Source organism: Podarcis pityusensis (assembly GCF_964106645.2).
Source record: "Podarcis pityusensis genome assembly, chromosome: 11".
Classification (NCBI taxonomy): Eukaryota; Metazoa; Chordata; class Lepidosauria; order Squamata; family Lacertidae; genus Podarcis; species Podarcis pityusensis.
The window spans coordinates 3,546,897-3,568,718 of NC_138036.1; the positions used below are offsets into that span (position 1 = coordinate 3,546,897).

The 21,822-nt window shown below is 46.9% G+C and overlaps 1 protein-coding gene across 1 annotated transcript; it reads left to right on the plus strand.

The window, feature by feature from the left end:
- The first annotated feature begins 1,052 nt into the window (after positions 1–1,052).
- Positions 1,053–17,902, plus strand: AQP3 (aquaporin 3 (Gill blood group)). The gene is made up of 6 exons (XM_080973653.1): positions 1,053–1,259; positions 12,251–12,377; positions 13,045–13,182; positions 14,209–14,327; positions 14,464–14,681; positions 15,707–17,902. Exons 1-6 carry the CDS (start codon positions 1,152–1,154, stop codon positions 15,891–15,893), a joined length of 897 nt encoding a protein of 298 aa, XP_080829779.1. The 5' UTR covers positions 1,053–1,151; the 3' UTR covers positions 15,894–17,902.
- Positions 17,903–21,822: the final 3,920 nt, after the last annotated feature.

Below are 21,822 nucleotides of genomic sequence, written 5' to 3' on the forward strand. Positions count from 1 at the left end.
GATGTCCCCGTTTCCCGAGGACAGTCCCTGGATTCACAAATCAGTCCCCATACAAAATCCATTGAAGTTGAAAAGTGTCCCCGGATTCATTGAAAAAAATCTGGTAACCTTACACAAAGGGCCATCTAGTTCAACTCCCTGCGAGGCAGAAATCACAGCTAAGGAACCCCCAACAGCATTCTGCTGCCAAACAGCTCTGACAATCCATTTAGTCAGAATCTCCTTTCTTGCTTTTAATCCATTGGTTTGGGTCCAATCCTCAGGAGCAACAGAAAACAGGTTTGCTCCTTCTTCCATATGACAGCCCTTTAGATATTCGAAGATAACACCGGTTCTGAAAGACCTACACTGGCTCCCAGTATGTTTCCGGGCACAATTCAAAGTGTTGGTGCTGACCTTGAAAGCCCTAAAGGCCTTGGTCCAGTATACCTGAAGGAGCGTCTCCACCCCCATCGTTCTGCCCGGACAATGAGGTCCAGCTCCGAGGGTCTTCTGGCAGTTCCCTCGCTGCAAGAAGCAAAGCTACAGGGAACCAGGAGGAGGGCCTTCTCGGTAGTGGCACCCACCCTGTGGAACGCCCTCCCACCAGCTGTCAAGCAGATAAACAACTACCTGACATTTAGAAGACATCTGAAGGCAGCCCTTTTTAGGGAAGTTTTTAATGTGTGACATTTTAATGTATTTTTAATCTTTGTTGGAAGCTGCCCAGAGTGGCTGGGGAAGCCCAGCCAGATGGGAGGGGTACAAATAAATTATTATTATTATTATTATTACTTCCCTTGATCTGGAGGGCGCCAGGTTGGCAAACACAGTGCCACTGGTGGAATGAGTTGAATCAGTTGGGTTGTGGTTTTAACTGCACATGAGTAATACTACTGGAGGGGGTGGAGCAGAGGAGCTAGCAAAACCGCCCACTCAGCCTTACGCTGTCAAGAAAAAAAGGAAGAAGGAGTGGGAGAAATTGCAGTTGAAGATAAGTTGGCGAGGGTGGAGTTTTTCAGGGGAGGTGTGTCCAGGATTCTTCTCCCTTTCTGCACGTTTATAAGGCGAGGCAGGTCTGCTCCAGAGCTACAGAGAGCCAAGTTTGGAGAGCTGAGAGGGACTCTTGCTCAACTTGACACAGAAAGCGGAGAAGAGACCAGGCAGAGATCATGGGACGGCAGAAGGACCTTCTCTCTGCCATCGGCTTGAGGCTGCGGATCAGGAATAGACTTATCCGTCAGGCCCTGGCTGAGTGTCTGGGAACCTTGATCCTGGTGGTAAGTGGATTTTGGGGGAGCAATGGGCTTGGGAGACAGGAGAAGTTTTGGATTTATTGTACTGCACAGACGTAAGAGTCCAGATTCAGGTTCTCAGAAAAGTTGTGGGATAGTTTGTTGAGTGGTGATTCTGTGTGATCCTCAGGGGTTAAAAAGGGTTTGGCAGAAATTTTGGTTCTGGAAGACCCTCTTGCCTCTGCACAACTGCTTTTAACGGGATGTTTAGCAACAGAAATTCCCCTTTCCTTGTGTCCTGGTGGAAAGGGTTGTCTTCAGAAGCTAGGGAGGAATTGGAAATAAAACACTTTCAAAGGTCAAAATGTCTTGGAACAGGAACGGTTTTGAGTTACACAGAACGGCAGCAAACAGTCTTGAAGTTTTCTGTGTAACCTGAAAGCCTGCATGTTCACACAGCCAGCCAAACTGACTCTCCAAAAAGATAGAACTGCAGGCAAGTTTGCATTTTTTACGAGGTACCCTGTAATCTCTCCCCGCAGCACCTCAAGCCTATGAATTCACAAGCAGAATTCTATAGTTAATAGTCATAGGAGCAATGTCTCGTTTTCACAATAGCCTTGTAAGGTATGCCCTCCTCATAAAATCCCATTTCACAGATTGAGAACTGAGTCTAAGTAACTTTGCCAACCTGGTGCTTTCCAGAGGTTTTGGACTACAACTGTAACCAGCACAGACAGAGTTCAAAACAACTGGAGGCCACGAGGTTGGTAGAGGCAGTTTTAGGTATGCACTTATACTGTGAAAGTGGCCGCCACTTTTTGAGGGTGCCAACACCAGCAGTAGCTCCTGGCTGAGCAAGCCTTCAGTGGCAAAATTACGCTTTGCTCTGCATCGTAAGCGAAAGAACCCCAAGTGCTTGCCCAGTTCGAAAGCACGTCAAAGTGCAAGTAGATAAATAGGTACCACTCTGGCGGGAAGGTAAACGGCATTTCCGTGTGCTGCTCTGGTTCGCCAGAAGTGGCTTAGTCCTGCTGGCCACATGACCTAGAAGCTGTACGCCGGCTCCCTTGGCCAATAAAGCGAGATGAGCGCCGCAACCCCAGAGTCGTCCGCGACTGGACCTAATGGTCAGGGGTCCCTTTATCTTTACCTATGTAAATCTCACATGTAACTTGCAATAGCCCAACTTGGCTCCTTTCTTTTCCAAAATGCACGAGGCAACTATACTGTCAGAACCTGCAAAACCACCCCAAACCAAACAACCCCCCCAAAAAATCTTAGGAACTGTAGTTTTTAAGGGTGCTGAGAAATGTAGCCCTGTGAAGAAATAAACTGCAGTTCCTTGCATTCTTGGGAGGAGGAAAGTGTGGTTTACATGTGCTTTAAGTGTACGGTGTATAAGTAGCCTGAAACACAGAATATATATGGGTTGGTTTTTTTAAAAAAAACTTCTTTTAAGTTTGCCGCTGTGAAATAGGGAAATACCATTGCAGAAACGGCTCAGCACTTTTTCAAGGCAAAGGCTCCCCAAGACTCTGAGCATCTGGGAGCTGTTGCTTAGCTGCATCCCTGTTTTAAAATCATAAAAAACCCCAGAGAAGTGGCTTCCAGATGACCTGCTCCTTGAGCATTCCTCCTGATTTGCTTGCCCAAAGTCTGCTGGGTAGAGAGGTGGTACGGCATCAGCCGTTGATGGAGCATTTGTTCTGAAGTGTTTGCAGGGAGGTTAGACATTGTTGCATTAAGTGAGCATCATCCTGTGCTTTCCAGTGCATTTTCCTCCCTTCCCTTCCCTCGGCTCCAAAAATCTTACCTTTTTGCGGGAATTGGACTTGTTTTGCTCAAATGGCACAACGTTAATTTGCTGGCAGGTGACTGAAAACCCACCTGAAAAGAGCGGCAGCCTGGAATTGTCTAGAGATGGGGATTCTGTGGAAATAGGTTGTCTGAAAACCCCCGATGTGTGTGGTTTGTGTGGTCAGTGCTGTTGGCTTTCCCTGTTGGGTGTGGTGGGTGTTTTCAGAGGTGTGTGTGTGTCTGACTTGCCATTGTCGACACAAATGTTCACAATTATCACAGCCCCAGTTGACTGCTTTGCCTCTCTGCTGGGAATGTGAGATTGGTCTGAATGGGTTTTACTTTGAAAGAAGGGATAGCTGGCCTAAGAATGCCTTACTTGCTGCTGGTACCTCGGCACTTAACTGTTCAATTTATAGAAGGTCTAACATTGAGGAAGCTCTTTGATCGAACTCCTGGGATCTCTAGGAAGGGCTAGAAGAGATCTGAAATACTGGAGAGCTGCTGTCCATTTCAGCTTCAAATTCCTCCTTTCAGCTCATTCTGTCCTCACCCTCCAATGTGCTGGAGGCTTGTCACACTCACCAAGCACTGATGCATACCTCATTCCAAAAGCTGGAGAGAGATTCCCAGCTATCAGGACCCTGCCATTCTCCCCCATCGGCCAGTTCCCACCAGCCACCGGGTATTATTCAGTAACAAGCCCCCCTGCACAGGAATGTCTGGCCAGAAGCGCTAAGAATAAAATTATCTTCCATCTACCCCTGGGCTGAATTCCTGAAGGCCAGAGGTCTCGGGCTGTTGTAGCACAACTCTGCGGCAGAACCCCTGTCATTTCACTGCGACCTGACTATACCTTTTCCATCTTCTAGCTTCTTATTTTTCAACTCCATTGACAGCTCCCTCCTACCCCTCTCATTTTAGCCATCTATTACCGGCTGCAATCGATTTTCATCAGACACCAGCTCTCACCACTGTACTGCACTGTCTTGTTGGAAACCCAGCCAGATGGGCAGGGTAGAAATAAATTATTATTATTATTATTATTATTATTATTATTATTATTATTACACCCATGCAAATCTGCCATCTTGTACATGGCAATTTACTGGATAACTTTTTAAAAAACAAAAACAAAACCCAAGCAGACAGGCCCCTGCCCCGCAAAGGTTACAATTTAAAGTTTCACAGTAATGTGGGATCAGACAACGGAGGGACGAGAAGGATGGAAAAGGCAATGGGTAACAAATGATTTCGTGAGAAGCCTTTGAAATGGCATTAAAGAGGGAAGTCACTGTGTATAATTTCTCTATATGTATGCCCAGACTTCAGAGGGAATGGGAGGAGCTGTATGTTAAGAGATCCTTCAGAGGGCTGGGAACGAGGAAGCTTTTTCAGTGTCCTGAAGATCATCTGATCTGTTCCCAAGTTCAGCTTGCGTGGCGCAACGCCAGAGAAGCCCTTATAGCATTTAGCTGAGGGAAAACCAGAGCTGTAAATTTAATTGATTAGAGCGCAATCCAAACCATGTCTCCTTAGTAGTAAATCTCTTTGAATTCAACCGCGGGGCTTACTTCCGGGTAAATGGGGTTAGGACCACTGCCTTCGCTGGTTACATTAATCAGTTAGGAAGACCTCTCCAGGGACTGAGAAGACACCTGGAGGAATTAGCCAAAAGATTCCCCTTCATAACGTATTGTTTTAAATGTAAATATTTATTTTAAAATTGCATTATTTTAAATGCAAGTGTTTATTAGGATGCATGAAAATGTGTGCAAATTTAATTATTCGACAGTCCAACCATAGCTGTCAACTTTCCCCTTTTTTAAAGGGAAATTCCCTTATTCCGAATAGGATTCCTCGCAAGAAAAGGGAAAAGTTGACAGCTATGAATCCAACCCAAGGCAGTTTACTCTGAAGTAAGCCACACTCTGTTCAGTGGGGCTTCCTCCCAGGGAAGCATGCATATGATTGCAATCTTAGACTGAAATCCTAGGAGGAGTTAGCACAACCAATGCACCAAAAGAATGCAGATCCAATACAGATCTAAAAGCTGCCTTTCCTCCCACCCCCAAGTTCCCCCTCTATTGTACTGGCTCCTTCACTCATTCACTTCACATCCACTTTGCCCCAGGCAGTGGTGATGATCTGCACCATGATGGCTGGTTGTGGGCTGGGACTTCTCTCGGCTGCTGGAGAAAACCTTCTGGGCTGAGCCAGGAGCAACTTTCAGGCTGACCATTAGTCCAGTTGTGGCCGACTCTGGGGTTGCGGCGCTCATCTCGCTTTATTGGCCGAGGGAGCCGGCGTACAGCTTCCGGGTCATGTGGCCAGCATGACTAAGCCGCTCCTGGCGAACCAGAGCAGCGCATGGAAACGCCGTTTACCTTCCCACCGGAGTGGTACCTATTTATCTACTTGCACTTTTATGTGCTTTCAAACTGCTCGGTTGGCAGGAGCTGGGACTGAGCAACGGGAGCTCACCCTGTCGCGGGGATTCGAACCACCAACCTTCTGATCAGCAAGTCCTAGACTCTGTGGTTTAATCCACAGCGCCACCCACATCCGGAGCCTTTTATACCTTGGGCCAAAGTTCCTCCTCCTCCTCTGGGGGCCCAGCTTGGTGGGGCTGAGGAGCAGGAAGGGGGAAGAGGATGGCCGTGGGGTGTGGCGCCCTGGGCCAAGCAGGAGGCCCCCATAGCTGCTTGCCTCAAGGAGCCATCAGGCCCCAGCTGCTCTCTTTATCAGCTCCTCGCAGGCAGCAGGACCAGGCACTGAGCACACAGCCCAGGAGACGCCCTGGAAGCTCACAGCCCAAGAGCCATTTTGCAGGGGCAAAACACACCCCACAGACCCATTTAGACCCATTGCACAGATGAAGGCGCAATGGGAGCAGTAAGGGAAATGTCCTGGGTGACACAAAACCAGAGCTCCCCTCAACAAGCCCCAAAAAGGGGGTGTCTAGGATTGGCAGGACTCTGGGGGAAGAGGGGCTGGAGTCTGGCTTGAAAGGGGGGGTCAGTGGTTTGTGGGGAACTGGGCCGGCCAGGGGGAAAGAGTTGGAGGCAGGGGAAGCTTCAGAGCTGGAGGAAGAGGAGGAAGAAGAGGCAAGGCAAGGGCCAGGGGCTTCCTCACCTCCTTCTGCATCTCAGTTTCTCAGAACCATGAGAGGACTGAACAGGATTATTGGGGGTAAATTATCCTTGCAATTTCCACTCAGAGACAGGAGGCAAAGGGGTTCACTCGCAGTTCGTCTCAATACAAAAATCTCCAAATGGGTCCGAACTTCAATGCCTAAAACTCCAAGGATCTAGAGATCACGCTAAGGGTGGCCAAATTCTGTGCGACTGCCATAAAACTCAGGGAACAAGCTGTCCTACCAAAATGATTAAGGTTTTAAACGACAATTTTAGGTTATATTTTAGTGATCAAGGTTTAATATATATTTTTAATTGCCGCTTGTCTGAATTTTCTTTGTTATACCCAATTGCAATTCAATGGATTCCTGTTGTGTTTTATGATTTCCCTGATATTGTAAGTGAGCCGGAACTGGTCTGTGGCCGTAATAATAAAATTCAATTCAATTCAATACCTGGCTCTCACTCTGGCATGGATTGTGGGAGGCAGGGAGGCACTGAGTGCAAAACGCTTTGCCTGCTGGAAACCCTCCTTAAGAAGCTGAGGTTCTCCACCACCAATGCAGAGGGACTTCTGAGTAAACGTGTAAAACTCTGTGTGGTAATCTCAACTGGGGTTTCTTAAAGCCTTAGTGAGAACTTCAGCTTTTTCTGCAGTGAGAACTTTCACTCCTGTACGCCTTAGGGAATTCCTGCTTCTCAGAAAACGCTTCCATCAGTGCCAGGTTTAAGAAATTAATCTCAACACGCCCTGCAATCATTCAAGATCCATATCACATCTTCATTAGAGCAAAGGAAGCCTGCAAAAGCCTCCAGGTGTAACAGTCCACCCTGCAACGTTCCAGGGATTTGCTTTCAACAAGGAAACTGCTTCCATCGGTGTGTTTTTAAATGAGTAATAAAATATAAGGAGTGCAGAGCTACAGGAAGATGAACTTTAGCAGGGACTAGTAGACTCTTAAACATCTGCACAAGAGGCAGTAACTGTTGGGCAAGGTCTCTCTACCTGGAGGGCTTGTTATCTACCTGCTGGTACACACCCATCCGGCTCGACAGGGCGGGGCAGTTGAGCACACAGCAGCCCCAATAAAATGGGACCCAAACCCCTGGAAGGAAAGAGAAAGTGGCCACTTCGAGAGTGCCATAAACTTGCAAAACAGCAAGGAGAAATGTCCCGTTGCAAAAGCCGCCTTGTTGCGTGAGGCCAAACCAGAGCATTACGCACACAACGTGCAATTTTGTCGCCTTCTGCTGTGATCTTGATCTGGATGCAACTATGCTGGATATTTGCATCAATAAGAAAGTTATAGAATCACAGATTTGTAGAGTTGGAAGGGACCCTGAGGAATCCTAGCTGAGGAACTCCTGACAGATGGGCCATCCAGCCTCTGTTTAAAATTGAATCTTTTTAAATGAACCCACCACCTTCCAAGTGGGTCAGTTCCACTGTCAAATGGCCCTTGCCACCAGAAGGTTCTCCTCAATATTTAATCGAAATCTCCTTCCTTGTCATTGGAATCCGTTGTTTGGGCAGCTGTGCCTGCGTGGGAACACCAGTGCAGCTCTCTGAAGGACTTGCTGTGCTGAGTTGCAACTACATGGGTACAGACCTTACGCATCAGTAGGACTTATGATATTGCACCTCTCTGAGGGTCCTGTGCTGTGCAGCTGATCCCTAACCTCTTCTCCCCTCAAATCTTGGGGTGCTGGCCTGTTTGCTTTGCCAGATGCTCTGCTTTGTTCTCTGGTGGTGAACACTATTCGCTTCTGAGCCAGATGCAGGGATAAAGTCCTGCCTGGAAGTCGCTTCTTAATCCGCCGCTCTCTTTTCCTGCCTTTGCTAAAGTGGTCCAGATCTTTTGTAGTGACATCTGGAATAAAGTTTTTTTAAAAGGGGGGGAGAGTTCAAAGGGGGGAGGCAAACATCTGGGATTTCCCTTCCAACCAAAGCTGCTTGTCGTTAAGACAGTGATCTGAAGGTGGCTTCCTAACACATAGGAAGTTGGAGGCACTGATGCTTCCGAATGCCAGTTTCTGGAAACCACAAGAGGGGAAATTGAGCTCTTGGGCTTGCAGGAATCTGGTTGGCTACTGTTGGAACAGAATACAATTGGCCTGATCCAGCAGGATCCTCTCCTTATGTTCTTACGATATGATTTACCGTATTTTTCGCTCTATAAGATGCACCAGACCACAAGACGCACCTAGGAAAACAAGAAAAAAAAATTTCTGAATCTCAGAAGCCAGAACAGCAAGAGGGATCGCTGTGCAGTGAAAGCAGCAGCGATCCCTCTTGCTGTTCTGGCTTCTGCGCAGCCTGCATTCGCTCCATAAGATGCACACACATTTCCCCTTACTTTTTAGGAGGGGAAAAGTGAGTCTTATAGAGCAAAAAATACAGTATCCCAGACTTGCTCACACTCATGCCATTTGGACTTTTTACTGTGGTCACAGAGAGATTGAGGCATCTCATTCAAGAGCAGAGATTTGCGCGTGTACCCGCGCGCATGCACACACACACAGAGAGAGAGAGAGAGAGAGAGAGAGAGAGAGAGAGAGAGAGAAGTTTTCTCTCCTCAATTTAGTCCCCAGATCCGATGCACTATGACAGCTTCAACCATCCTGCTGGTCTCCAGACCCTCCATCTGCCCTGTTTTCCAGGGACAACCGTGGAATTACAGAAGCCATCTCTGTTTGTGATTTCATCCCCAAAAGTCCTGCTTTTCGATGTCCCTATTTGCACTGAAGAAATGTTGGAGAGGATGCTATCAGCCTCAGCCAGCCTGGCCACAGGAGCGGTAATCAAATACACCTGGAGGGCACCAGGTTGGGGAAGATTGCATTGTGCAGGTGGCAGGCTTTGAAGGTTTTTCTTCCAATCCATCCTGTTCCAAAGGTTAAAGAAACTCGCAGTTGTACTCAAATCTGCTTACTTTAAAAGAGATTTTCTTTTAGCCAATCTGAAAAGGTTTGCGCTTCTGTTCACTTGCACCAAAGCCCCACCTCCTGAAATGACTTGAGCAACATAGCAGCGCAGGAAGAACACAGGAAGCTGGCTTCTTCTGAGTTGCACCATTTAGTTCAGTATTGTCTGCACGGACTGGCAGCAGTTATCTGGGCTTTCGGGCAAGGTTTTCTCCCAGGCCTCTTTGGAGAAGCCAGGGATTAAACCTGCGACCATCCGCATGCAAGGAAGAGGCTCTGCCACTGAACTATGGCCTTCTCCAGCTGCAACACACTGACCACCAGCAGAGATTTGCAGAATGTGTGCTGCAGCCATCACTAGTGGCAAGCAAAGCCCTCTTGTTCCAGGGCGCCAGATTTTTAAACTTTAAGGTGAACTGATCTCCCACCTCCTCTTTGCGTGAAGGGATCTCGTCGCTAGGAGCTCAGAACCTCTGTTCCTTTAAACGTCAGCCTTTCGTGTTTTTAACTGGGTGTTTGTGACGGATTGCCTAGCTGACTGATTTTGGCAGGTTGGATTAGCATTCGCTGGTACGGTATTTGCTGTTGTTTGCGCACCGCAACAAAGGAGAGTTGTGAACAGAGGAGGCTTGGCTGTTCTCCAAAAAGAGCAGCTCTGGAGAAAGGCAAACGCAGATGGATCTGCCTCATGGGGGTGCTCTCCCTTGGACAGTCCTCCTGTCAATCACCACGGAGGGCTCATCCACACTTGCATGTGGCCCATGTTTTATTCTCTTTGTCCCGAACGAGAGGTTTTTCCTTCGCCTTGCCGCTTTCCCAGGGAAAACCCACCGTTTGCTGCTGAACCGGAACAGATGTCAATCTTCAGAAAACCCGATTGATGTCTGTGATGATTCAGAAGTAAACAGTGGGCTTTCCTGGGGGAAATGGGTGGGGCAAATGAAAAACCGCTTGCATGGGAAAGTGGAATTGTGGATGAAGGAGAGCTGTCCATTCTCTTCCTGATGCTTTTTACGTGGAAAAACACTCTGATAAATTGTGCTCTAAATTGTGCAAACGGGTGGCACATAATCTGGGGTGCCATTTAGACTTTGCACCCCAGGCTCCATAAATCTCTGGGCTGACCCCTACCCTGGGACAAAAGTTTCCTGTGCGCTTTTAGCATAGCTGTCAACTTTTCCCTTTTCTTGCGAGGAATCCTATTCAGAATAAGGGAATTTCCCTTAAAAAAAGGGGAAACATTGACAGCTATGGCTCTTAGCAACATTGGGCTCAGGAGGAAATAAGTTTCAAGAAATGCGGGGTTTTGTGGCCTGTCAGTCACTCCTTTTAATCTCCATCTCTCACCTTCCACTATGTGAGGCCATTCTCTCATTCAAGGTCTCGGAGCCTCGAGATTTGACAAAAGCCTTGAGCAACTCCAACTGAGCCAGGTTTCATTGTTCAAAAGAATCCAGTTTTCCCGGAAGCTTTGAATCGGCCCCTGTTGCTGCGGTTAAGGCTGGTTTGCAAAGGCTGTTTGCGCTTCATGCTTCGTCACCTTGACCTCCCTCACAGGGAAGTTGTGACTTTGGGCGATAACATTCTTTCTGGGCTAGTCGAACATACACACTGCAAAGACTTGTGTGTGTGTGTGTTTGTCCTATACTGATTCAGAGGTCATAGGACAAAGCTGAAGGACAAATAACCCTTCAGAGCTTTTTGCGTCCGACAAGGAGCAGAAAAACAGAGAGAGGGGGGAAAAAACCACTTTGTCTGTTTAAGGAAGGGGAGGAACCCTAATCATAAGGGCAAACAGAGGACTAGCTTGCATAATGCACAAATAAAAGTTCTTTTCTGTAGGCATGCTGATAAACTTATCCATTATGCTGTGCATACAGCGTACTTCAAAATCACTAAAGTCCACATTCTGTGCCAAGCTAATCGAAACTGTGCAGCAGGAAATGTGGAATCCTCAGCCTGTTATGACTGAAGAAATTCAGCTGTGTTGCTTGGTTATTCTACTGTCTATCTTGAGATATTCGGACTGGAAGCTTTGCTAATGTATATGGCATGTGTGCCAATCAGATGGCCGGATCCTGTGTCTCAAATATCAGGCTGATTCCTGTGTGCCCAGTGAATATATCTTTGTTTTATACCCGGCCGTCGATTCTGTTGTCAGCAGCTGTTGAAGCCCACCTGCCATGTGGGCTGTGCGATAATGTGGCAGAATGATAATTCATTCCAAGCTGAGCCAGGCTGCAGTTCTTGGATGTGTTTTCCCCCCTGGTGCTTTTAGTGGGACTGAGGATGCAACATTGTCTAGCCTCCCTGAAAGTAGAGACATTAAGCAGACCTTGTCTGATTTTCCCACAAACAAGTTAAGGTGAATGCTCAATACACAAGTGTCTGGAAGTACCCTAGAATTTTTGGATTTGTGAAGATCTGCATGATTCGTGGCTCAGCAGATTGACACAAATGTTTTTCTACTTCTGAATTGTGATATTTTGGAGGATATTTAAATCCATAGCTCTAGATCCAACCTACAGGCTACTAATCAAAACAACAAGATCAACAATATATTTAAATCCATGTGAGAGATCAACTTCTCTTATGGCACTTTTTGTAGTGCATAGATGCAAAAAAAGGAATCTTGGTTTGGTTTTGATTTTAAATCTTCAGCCTGCCTTCATTCCAAGTTTGCAAAAGTTGTGCTAGCCAGCAAACCATCAGCTAATTCAATAGACTGTCTTGCCCCACCTGCATGTTACAGGTGGGCTGTCCTTCCTTCATCATTTTCAAAACACCACTTATAAGCATTTTTTAAAAAACTAAACAAAAACAACAACTACCCAAATCCCCCAACGAAATCAGAGCCAACAATTTACATTTTGGAAAACTGCTTCAGGACAGTAGGAATGAGTTAGTGACATCACTGCTTCTAGCCAATCAGTGCTGTGCACAACCAACTTCCACTGTAAACACTCTAAACTGGGTTCTCCTAAGCTCAGTTTAGGATGGAAGGTTAGAATGTGGTTAGTGAACATCTGCAGCCGGATCACCTCTTAGAATGCCTGAAGAATAGAAAGGGAAATCACTGGATGCCTTTCATAAAGTAAAGTTATACTTTGGTGCTGCTAGAGGATGTGATTCACCAAACTGGATTTGACCAGGATTTTTTTTTTCTCCTTTCAGGTGTTTGGTTGTGGTTCAGTGGCCCAGTCTGTACTCAGCGGTGGAAAAAGCGGACAGTTCCTGACCATCAACCTGGCTTTTGGTTTTGCTGTGACTCTTGGAATTCTGATCGCTGGACAGATCTCTGGTATGTGTCTGAACTTTATGATAGGACACAGATTTGGCCACAGTTGACTAAGGACCTCCCATTGTGGAATTTAGGTCCACCTGAATCTTACTGTCTGTGAGTAGGTATTCCCTGTACCTTCCAGGAACTGAGAGCAGCACTTGAAGGCTGCAGCCATGGCTCACCTACTTGGGAGGAAACCTCACAGGATATGGACTTAACATGGATTTATCTTATTCTAAAGCAGACATGCATTTAAATTTAAGTCATGTGTGATGAGAGAACTCTTGCGCAGTAGCTTACTTTGCATAATTGAGGCAGGGGTTTATGTGGTTTAAATTAGACATAAATTAAACTTGCTCCAGCTTTGCATTACCCTGAAACAAACTTGTCCTCTTTCGAAGAAGCAACCTTTGCGTCAAGACTTTGACATGTTTAGTCATGTCACGAGAAGGATCCCTGATCCTTGGAGGGTTGCACCACCCTTGCTGGTCATTGACTGTATTAAAGATATTTGATTTGGTTGCACCACCTACGAGATGTCCCCAGTAATATGAGCAGCCTTAGAACCATAGAACTGTACAGTTGGAAGGCTCACCTAGCCCAACTCTCTGCCATGCAAAGCCCTCTCCATCTTATGCGTGCCTGGAAACAAAACAAGCGCCCTAACCATGGCATTTTTCCACAGGTGCCCATTTGAACCCTGCTGTCACCTTCGCCATGTGCCTTATGGCCCGGGAACCTTGGCTCAAGTTGCCTATTTATTCCTTAGCACAAACCATCGGGGCATTCCTAGGAGCGGGTATCGTCTTCGGCTTGTACCATGGTAAGTGAGCAAGCGCATGGGTTGAGCATATCTTCCCGAGCCTCTGGAACCTGCCTTTCCTTCTGACTTAGATCTGGACTGGTAATGGGGACTTGAAATTAACACAGTTCCTTCTTAAGAGTTTTAGGACATGGCAGTTTAATTCAGGGCAGGAATTACCGTATTTTTCGCTCTATAAGATGCACCAGACCATAAGACGCACCTTATGGTTTTCGGAGGAGGAAAACAAGAAAAAAAATATTCTGAATCCCAGAAGCCAGAACAGCAAGAGGGATCTCTGCTTTCACTGCGATCCCTCTTGCTGTTCTGGCTTCTGGGATAGCTGCGCAGCCTGCATTCGCTCCATAAGACGCACACACATTTCCCCTTACTTTTTAGGAGGGAAAAAGTGCCTCTTATAGAGCGAAAAATACGGTATTTTGCATCATTTCTCCTCTGGTCTGGTGGGGCTTCTCTTTCCTTTGGTGGGCAGGCAAAGTGAACAGTGTTTAGATCTTGGCCCTAGAGGGGGAATAACCCAGTTTCCATAGAACCTTACAAACCTCAACATTAGAATGAGGGAATCAAGAGCAGCTGCAACTGAGCTGAAGGAATACACATTGAGGTCCTGTTGCCTTTAATGTTGAGACTTTGCCTAGAGTCTCCCCAGTTAGTGCACTGGGATTCAGGGATGGGGAATTTCCTGTGGTCCTGTTGGATTCCAACTCCCACTAACCCCAGCTAGCCTGACCAAGGGATGATGGGAGTTGTAGTCCAACAACCTCTTGGGTGTGTGTGATTTTCCTGGTTTAAACATAGATGAATTTTTTACTACAATAGCCAGCTTTGTTTCTTAAAAACAAATAATTTTTTTAAAAAACCAACCCTTTGGGGGAGCACAGGATCCCCATCCACACTGTATCCTATCTACTGATCTATCCCCCCTCAAGAGTAAGACTAATCTTCACCATATATTTATGAAATAAAGAAACTGGGAATGGTGGCAAGGCTTTGATGAGATGTCTACTTTGTTTCCTTTTTTTCTAGATGCTATTTATGACTTTGGTGGGAGCCAGCTATTAGTCACCGGTGCCAACGCCACTGCAGGGATATTTGCTACTTACCCTTCAAAGCACTTGACCCCCGTCAATGGATTTTTTGACCAGGTAAGAATGGGAGGGCTTTTGTAAGGCATTCCGAGCCAAAAGAGCCCGAATGCTGTAAGAAGTGCAACACAGAGACATTTTGAGGTGGAGGAAAACCAGATTCTCATCTCTTCCTCCTTCCCCTTCCCCTTCTCAGTTCATCGGCACAGCAGCCCTGCTCGTGTGTGTCTTGGCTATCGTGGACCCCCACAACAACCCAGTCCCCAAAGGACTGGAGGCTTTCACCGTTGGCTTTGTCATCTTGGTCATTGGAACATCCATGGGCTTCAACTCTGGATATGCCGTCAACCCGGCTCGAGACTTTGGACCCCGTCTCTTCACTGCCATTGCTGGCTGGGGCTCAGAGGTTTTCACGTAAGTTGATGTGCCTTCACAGTAGACCATGGGTGGTCCTCCAGAGGTTGCTAGACTACACCTCCTACCACCCCTGGCCTTGCCCATGGTAGCTTAGGCACGTAAGAGCTGGAGGGCTGGTCCTTCATCCTTGCAGAAAATGTCATCAACAGGACTTGTGTTTGTTTTTATTTAAATTTTCATTCATGAGCAGGGAGCTCGTAATAATGAACTCTGGCTTGGGAACATCACAACTGCTATTGTTACTAAGGCTGGTGTTTTGGAGGTGCTATCACATAAATAGTTGCCCTCTAGCAGTTTCAGACTCCAGCTCCGATCAGCCCCACCTAGCATAGCCAGTGGTCAAGGACGATGGGAATTGTAGTCCACAACTTTGGGGAGGCATCTGAAGCTCAAGCATTTTCAGTGGTTTTGGTTTTTTGTTTCGGTTGCTTTTTTTAACTGGGACACGCTGACAGCAACTGGAGACTTTTATGGGTGGCTTTTGGACTTTGATCTGCCTTCCTAAAATTTGGAGGAGCCTTTAATGATGGAAAGTTAGTGTCTGAGGCTCAATATCCCTGTCAAGACATAGTCCTGGTCTATGCGCCTAGGTAGGATCTGAGGACAATTTAATTGCAAGCAAGGCCTTGGCTGACCTCCTGAGAGATATTTTTGAGGTTGACACCATCCATGGAGTCTCACGTACCAGCTGCCATTGTGAGAGGGAGGAGTTTGGGATTGCTCCGTGGTGGATGGTTGAGTTATAGAGTGATATTTCCCAATTTTTTGAAAACGTGGAGACATGAAGCTAAATTCCAGGTGTCCTTGGACCTCAGGTCTACTTTTAGGGGGAAAACTGAATTACTAACAGGAGAGGCTGTCACTGGATGGGGAGTGCTTCCTGGGATGGGACAGGCAGTCTCTTCTGAGAGGAGAAATGGGCCTTGAAGCAATTTTGGACAGAATAAAGAGGAGAAGCACACAACCAGATTGGCCGACCTTCCTATCTCACCCATCCATTTCCTTGTGTTTGCCTCTCACAGGACTGGCAGGGGCTGGTGGTGGATCCCCATCGTGGCTCCTTTCCTCGGAGCCACGGCTGGCGTGCTGGTCTACCAGCTGATGATCGGTTGCCATGACGAACCGCCTCAGCACCACCTTCACCAACACGAATGCGACGAGGAGGAAGCCGTCAAGCTGTCCAAGGTGAAGCAGAGGGACAATGTTTGAGGCTCCCCGCAGAAGCATGACCACCCCTTGGTGTGCCAATGGACTTTTTTTGTTACAAAAACCAACCAAAAAACCCAAAAAAATAAACAAAGAACTGATAGAACCAAAAAGAAGAGAGCAAGACACACAGTTAGGAATTTCTTCTCCTTACACCCATCCCCCCCCTACTTTGCCTCTGCTTTCCCCAATTGCTACGCCACCCTTGGTTCATTTGCTTTACAAAGTATGCTGTAAGCTTGAGGATTTGGGGCCTCACTCTGGCTGCACTGGGGAATAGTGTGCGCCACGGAAGTCATCATAGCTGTCAACTTTCAGATTTGAAAATAAGGGATCAGCAGCCTCACCTGTCCCGGGGATAGTCTACGGGATAGCTAACAATCTGGGATAGCAGCGGGAAACGGCGCTGGAATAAGGGAATTTCCCACAAAAAAAGAGGGAAGGTTGACAGCTATGGAAGTCATTAAAGCGTTAAGGCCTTCGAAGCCTGAATCCTACTTTTCCCAAGTACCAACAACTCCAAACCTCACTCTTGGCTCCCTGACACCCCCTTTGGCAAGATGCATGCAAGCACATATTGATGCGGGAACACCTTTCTAAATAGTTTTGGGGTGACCAGGTGGGTTAGAGTTAGGAAAGGTATTATGCCATTGCTGCCATTGCTCCACGGGACAAATCTCTGCAGGCTGGTATCATCTCCTGGCTGCCAAGGTGGGGTTACGGGCCTTGCCTGGCCAATCTTTTCCTCAGAACAAGCTATAGCAGAGGAAAGATTTCACGGGCAGGAGTGATTTCGAGCTCCTTTTAGGGATGGGCATGAGAAACCACTGCCTGGAACGTCAACAGAATAAAAAAGACGAGGCGTTGGGAGAACCTGAAGGAAATGTTGGTTTTCATAGGGTGCAAGATTCATTACAGAGGCTCTTTGCCGCATCAAGCTTTGTAAATATAAAGATGTAACGCCTTGTTATGTTCTGTCACAGCGTCCGGGCTTTGAAAAATGTGTGTGTGTGTTAGAGAGAGCATGTAAATTGAGTTTTTACTTCAGGGTGTTTTATATATATATATCAATGCCCCTTTACACATATCCCTAGTTAGCGAGTTTTCAGCTCCATTCATGCCGGCTACAATTCTATACACTTGAAATCAAGAAGCATAAAGGCCCTTCACTCTCTTGTGGTCTTTTATTGTGATAAACACTAATTCCACCCTAGGCACTCGTTGCAGAAAATGTTGGGATAAAATGGTGCCTGGAACGGTGCTGAATTTATGGCGGTGCCGGCAGTTTCCTCGCACAGGGAGCTGAGCCGAGAGCCCACAAAATAACAATAAATAAATAACAAATTATTGTGAAAATAATAATTTGGGGGGGGGGGCGCTGCCAAATTTTGTCCTCGCTCAGGGCACCATATTGCCAAAGTCCGCCCCCGCCAGGAACCTGGAAAGCCAGGAACCTTGGTCCATCCGCCAATTGTCTCCACTGATTGGCAGCAGCCTTCCAGGACACATTCCCAGCCTTAGCTGGAGATGCCAGGATTCGAACCTGATTCCTACGTGACTCCACTTAGCATTCATGCCTATGACACAGAGGCATCCCCCGCAGGACCCAACATGGGAGACCTTCTCCGTTTAGCAAAGCAGAGCGGTATTACCTGTTAGGTACACTTTTGGGATGCTCAGAACTGGGCTTCCTCTCACCCTAAGGCTGTTGTTTTGTTGCATGACTCCAATTTATAAGGCAACCAGGCGTCGCTAAAATGTTTTCAATTGTGGTTTTAAATAATGCACGGCATTCCTTGGATCGGAACATCGCCCCTCTTGTGGGGGGAATTCCTTCCTGTAAGGAAGGGTAAAAAAACATCAGGCGTGTGCTTCCCACCCAACCCGATTTGATGCATAGCTGCAGTCCGCCGTGTTGCTCCAATACAATTTGAAATGTCTACACCATTTGTAATGTATTTCCAATTTGTCTTTGTTTTTTTAATAAAAATAAATGCATATATAAATTGTCTCATTACAGTCTTCGGGGTTTCCTTTTTCAGTTGGGCAGTAATAAAAGTTGGTGGAAAATGCAAAAATAAAAAAATAATGCCCAGCAGATTTAAAAACAAAAACAAACAAACCTGTGCTACTAGATCCCAGAGGCCTGGTGAGATCAACTGATCGGCAGATAGATTGCTGCTTTCTTAGGGTTGCCATATGTCCTCTTTTTCCAGGACACACCTTTTTCGGGAGTAAAATTTCTGTCCGGGTGGATTTTTAAAATTGTCTCTGGCTTTGCTTTTTGGATGAGATTTAGACATAACTGGTGGTTAAAGACTTGCTCTCCTCTTCTTTTCTCCTAACCACTTCAGCAATATATCACAGCTTATATAGCCTACTTATAGTAGGGGTATTTAAAATGAGAGTCATCTTAGCATCCTCATTTTTGCTCTTCAAAACATGGCAACCCTAGCTTTCATAGAACTGTAGAGTTGGAAGGGATCACAAGGGTCATCTAGTCCAACCCCCTGCAATGCAGGAATATTTTCCCCAACGTGGGGCTCGAACCCATGACTCTGAGATTAAGAGTCTCATGCTGCACCGACTGAGCCAAAGGCTCTGATTGGAATGGGCCTGGTGAGCTTCATTTGAGAAAGCATTCCTTGGGAAAGGTGCCACCAGAAAGAAGGCCCTGCCTCTGGTAGAAATCAATTCAGTTTTAGAAGCGGATGAAGTGGGTCTCCCTCAGAGAAGGGCCAGAAGGAAGGAGGTGGCCAAACCATGGCTGTGTAAGAGGGGAAAGAAACACTTTATCCATGTCTGGAGGTCCAGTGGTTCATGAGTCAGGCTGCAAGGGAATGATAATGAGACTAAATTGCACAGAGTGTCTAGGTCCTAAACCTCTCAAATGTGTGTCTATACCCGGGAGCCTTCTCTGCACAGAGTGTGGTGTTCTTGTGCATGGAAGATGCAGTCCGAGATGGGATTGTGCATTTTGCAAACAAAACAGCTCTGTGCCACTGCAAAAAAAAATCCCATCGCCTCGAACCATAGGCTACTCTACCTGTTGCTGTTGGAGTACAACATTGTCCGCTGTTGTGCTCCTGCGTAACTGTAATCTCACATAGCCCATGCAAAAAAGATCCCAGGCTGTTCCACCCCTTAGGCTCACAGACCAAGCCTTCTGCTTGCTGGCATTGATAAATTGCCTCTTGCCCAGGCAGGAGATTAGAAAATGGCTGTTCTCCTGGCTTCCCCACACCCTGTTGGAAATGAGTCAAGGCTTTTTCCCCTGACAACGCTGAACTGGAATTTCATATACTGCATCAGTACCTTTCCCTATTGATATTAATTATAGCAATAGTAATATTGTCTTGGTTATTCTTAAATCACCCCGGTGCGTTATCCCGGGAGTGTGGACTGGGGAAAAGGACATGAGATATTCTTTTGGGCAGAGACATTACAAGTTGCAGGAATGAGCACTGTCCCTTGTCTTGAAATAACTTGCTTAGAGATAAATTTTATTTTATTTTCTCTTGGAAGAAGATTCCTCCCAACTCATGGGAGGACTATTTATAGCAGTGTTTCCCAAACTTTATTGCACCCCCTTAGTTCCACAAACGTGCCCCCAGTTCTCCCTACCCTATAGGTAAAAAAAAGAGTAAAGGACCCCTGGATGGCTAAGTCCAATCAAATTTGACTATGGGGTGTGGCGTTCATCTCGCTTTTCAAGCCAAGGGAGCTGGTGTTTGTCCACAGACAGCTTTCCAGGTCATGTGGCCAGCAGGACTAAACCACTTCTGGCACACAGAGGACCGTGATGAATGCCAGAGCACACGGAAATGCCGTTTACCTTCCCGTCACAGCAGAACCTGTTTATCTACTTGCACTGGTGTGCTTTCAATCTGCTAGGTTGGCAGAAGCTGGGACAGAGCAATGGGAGCCTACCCCGTTGCACAGATTCGAACTGCTGACCGTGCGATCGGCAAGCCCAAGAGGCTCAGTGGTTTAGGCCACAGCGCCACGCCCCTACCCTACAAAAAGCATTCTTCAGAATAGTGCTTTGCTTGACCCACTAAGAGAGAGAATCGCACAATGAAATTCAAAACGGACGCAATCAATTTCACAGTTACCCAAAATCCAATTAAAACTATGTAGCTCAATTCATTTTCCCAGAAGTGATGTATGGAAGTGAGACCACAAAGAAGGCTGTTTGCTGAAGAATTGATGCTTTTTTAATTCTGGTGCTGGAGGAGACTCTTGAGAGTCCCATGGACTGCAAGAAGATCAAACCTCTCCATTCTGAAGGAAATCAGCCCTGAGTGCTCAGTGGAAGGACAGATCCTGAAGCTGAGGCTCCAAGACTTTGGCCACCTCATGAGAAGAGAAGACTCCCTGGAAAAGACCCTGATGCTGGGAAAGATGGAGGGCACAAGGAGAAGGGGACGACAGAGGATGAGGTGGTTGGACAGTGTTCTTGAAGATACCAGCATAAGTCTGACCAAACTGCGGGAGGCAGTGGAAGACAGGAGGGCCTGGCGTGCTCTGGTCCAGGGGGTCACGAAGAGTCGGACACGACTAAACGACTCAACAACAAGCAGCTCAATTCATTTGACATATTTTATGAACTTGACCCAGTGATCCTAACTTTTCAAAGTCTGGTAGTCATTGACACCTTCAGCGTCCCCCCCTGACACCCGTTTTCCTATTAGCACCCCACCCACAGGTAACCCCACTCCCCACCCCGGGGGACAGGAGTGATTTATAGGTTTCCTTGTTTTCTCTTGGCTGATGTGCCTCTCCCAATGGTGGGAAAGTTTCTACCTTGATTCCTTGCATGCGTGGGAGAGGCAGGGCAAGGGACTGTCAAGGACGGAGCACTTTCAGATTATTAAACCTTTCAACGTCTTTCTGGGTTTTTCGTTTCCCTGTCAGGCTCTCTGCAAGACAGGACGGGCTTGTTTCAAGTTGGCTCAGAAAGGCTGTATTTTATATCCCTTTCGACGCAGTCACTGGGGACATAGATTCTTACATATATGGACACATATATACCCGTAGAAACTTTTGTGCCTTTGAGAAGACGGCTGGGAGGGATGGTGGTTGAGAGGGAGGGAGGCTTCCTTCATCTTGCAGATCTCAGCATAGCGAGCAACGCACCTGGAAAACGCAGGTGTGGCTACCTGCCCCCAAGGCTCTTTGCAATTTAAATCTCAGACTCTCCATTTCACTGGGGTGTGTGAATAGCTAGATAGTTGGACTGCCAGGCAGACTACAGAGCAACCAGGCATAAGCATCCTGTTCTCTGTTGCAAAGTGAGACAGGTCTTTTACACTGGGTGAGAGATAGTTGTGCTTAAACCAGGGATTGCCAAAGTGGTCTGGTAGGTGCCAGTGTGCCCATCAATTCCAACAGTGGATGCAGACGGTAGCCACTGTGGCTAGTAGCCATTGGTAGTCTCTCCTCCTTGAATTTAATCCTCTTTCAAAGCCACCCAAATTGGTGGGCACCTCTTCCTCCTGCAGCAGTGAGTTCCATAGTTTGACTAGGCTGTCTCATGTCTGGTTTATTGAGTTAAATTGATGGTCCATCCAGCTCAGAGCTCAGCCACATTTCCACCTGGAAAGCATGGGTCAGAGTGTTCCCCCTTTGCCTCTCTCTTTCCCAGGAAAGACTTGCTCTTTAGCTCTGCAATGGAGCAAACATCAATCCAGAGAAAACCCAAACTGCTGTTTGCTCTGATTGAGCACTAGAGAACAATTTCCCCCGGTGGGAAGCAATGGGACAACAGGAAGTATTGCATACACCACCCTTTGCCAGCCAGATGCTCTCTCTAGACTACAACTCCAAGCACCCAGCAAAGCCATATGATACCAAATCCGATGGGAGCATGGTCATGTTGGCTTGGGCTGACTGGGAGTTGTAGCTCAAAAACATTAGCAGGGCACCAAAT

Excerpts from the sequence above, each read along its gene's own strand:
- AQP3 (XM_080973653.1), top strand. The coding sequence starts at position 1,152 with ATGGGACGGCAGAAGGACCTTCTCTCTGCCATCGGCTTGAGGCTGCGG. Across the intron at positions 12,378-13,044 it reads GATCGCTGGACAGATCTCTG|GTGCCCATTTGAACCCTGCT; the intron begins GTATGTGTCTGA and ends ATTTTTCCACAG. Across the intron at positions 14,682-15,706 it reads TGGGGCTCAGAGGTTTTCAC|GACTGGCAGGGGCTGGTGGT; the intron begins GTAAGTTGATGT and ends TGCCTCTCACAG.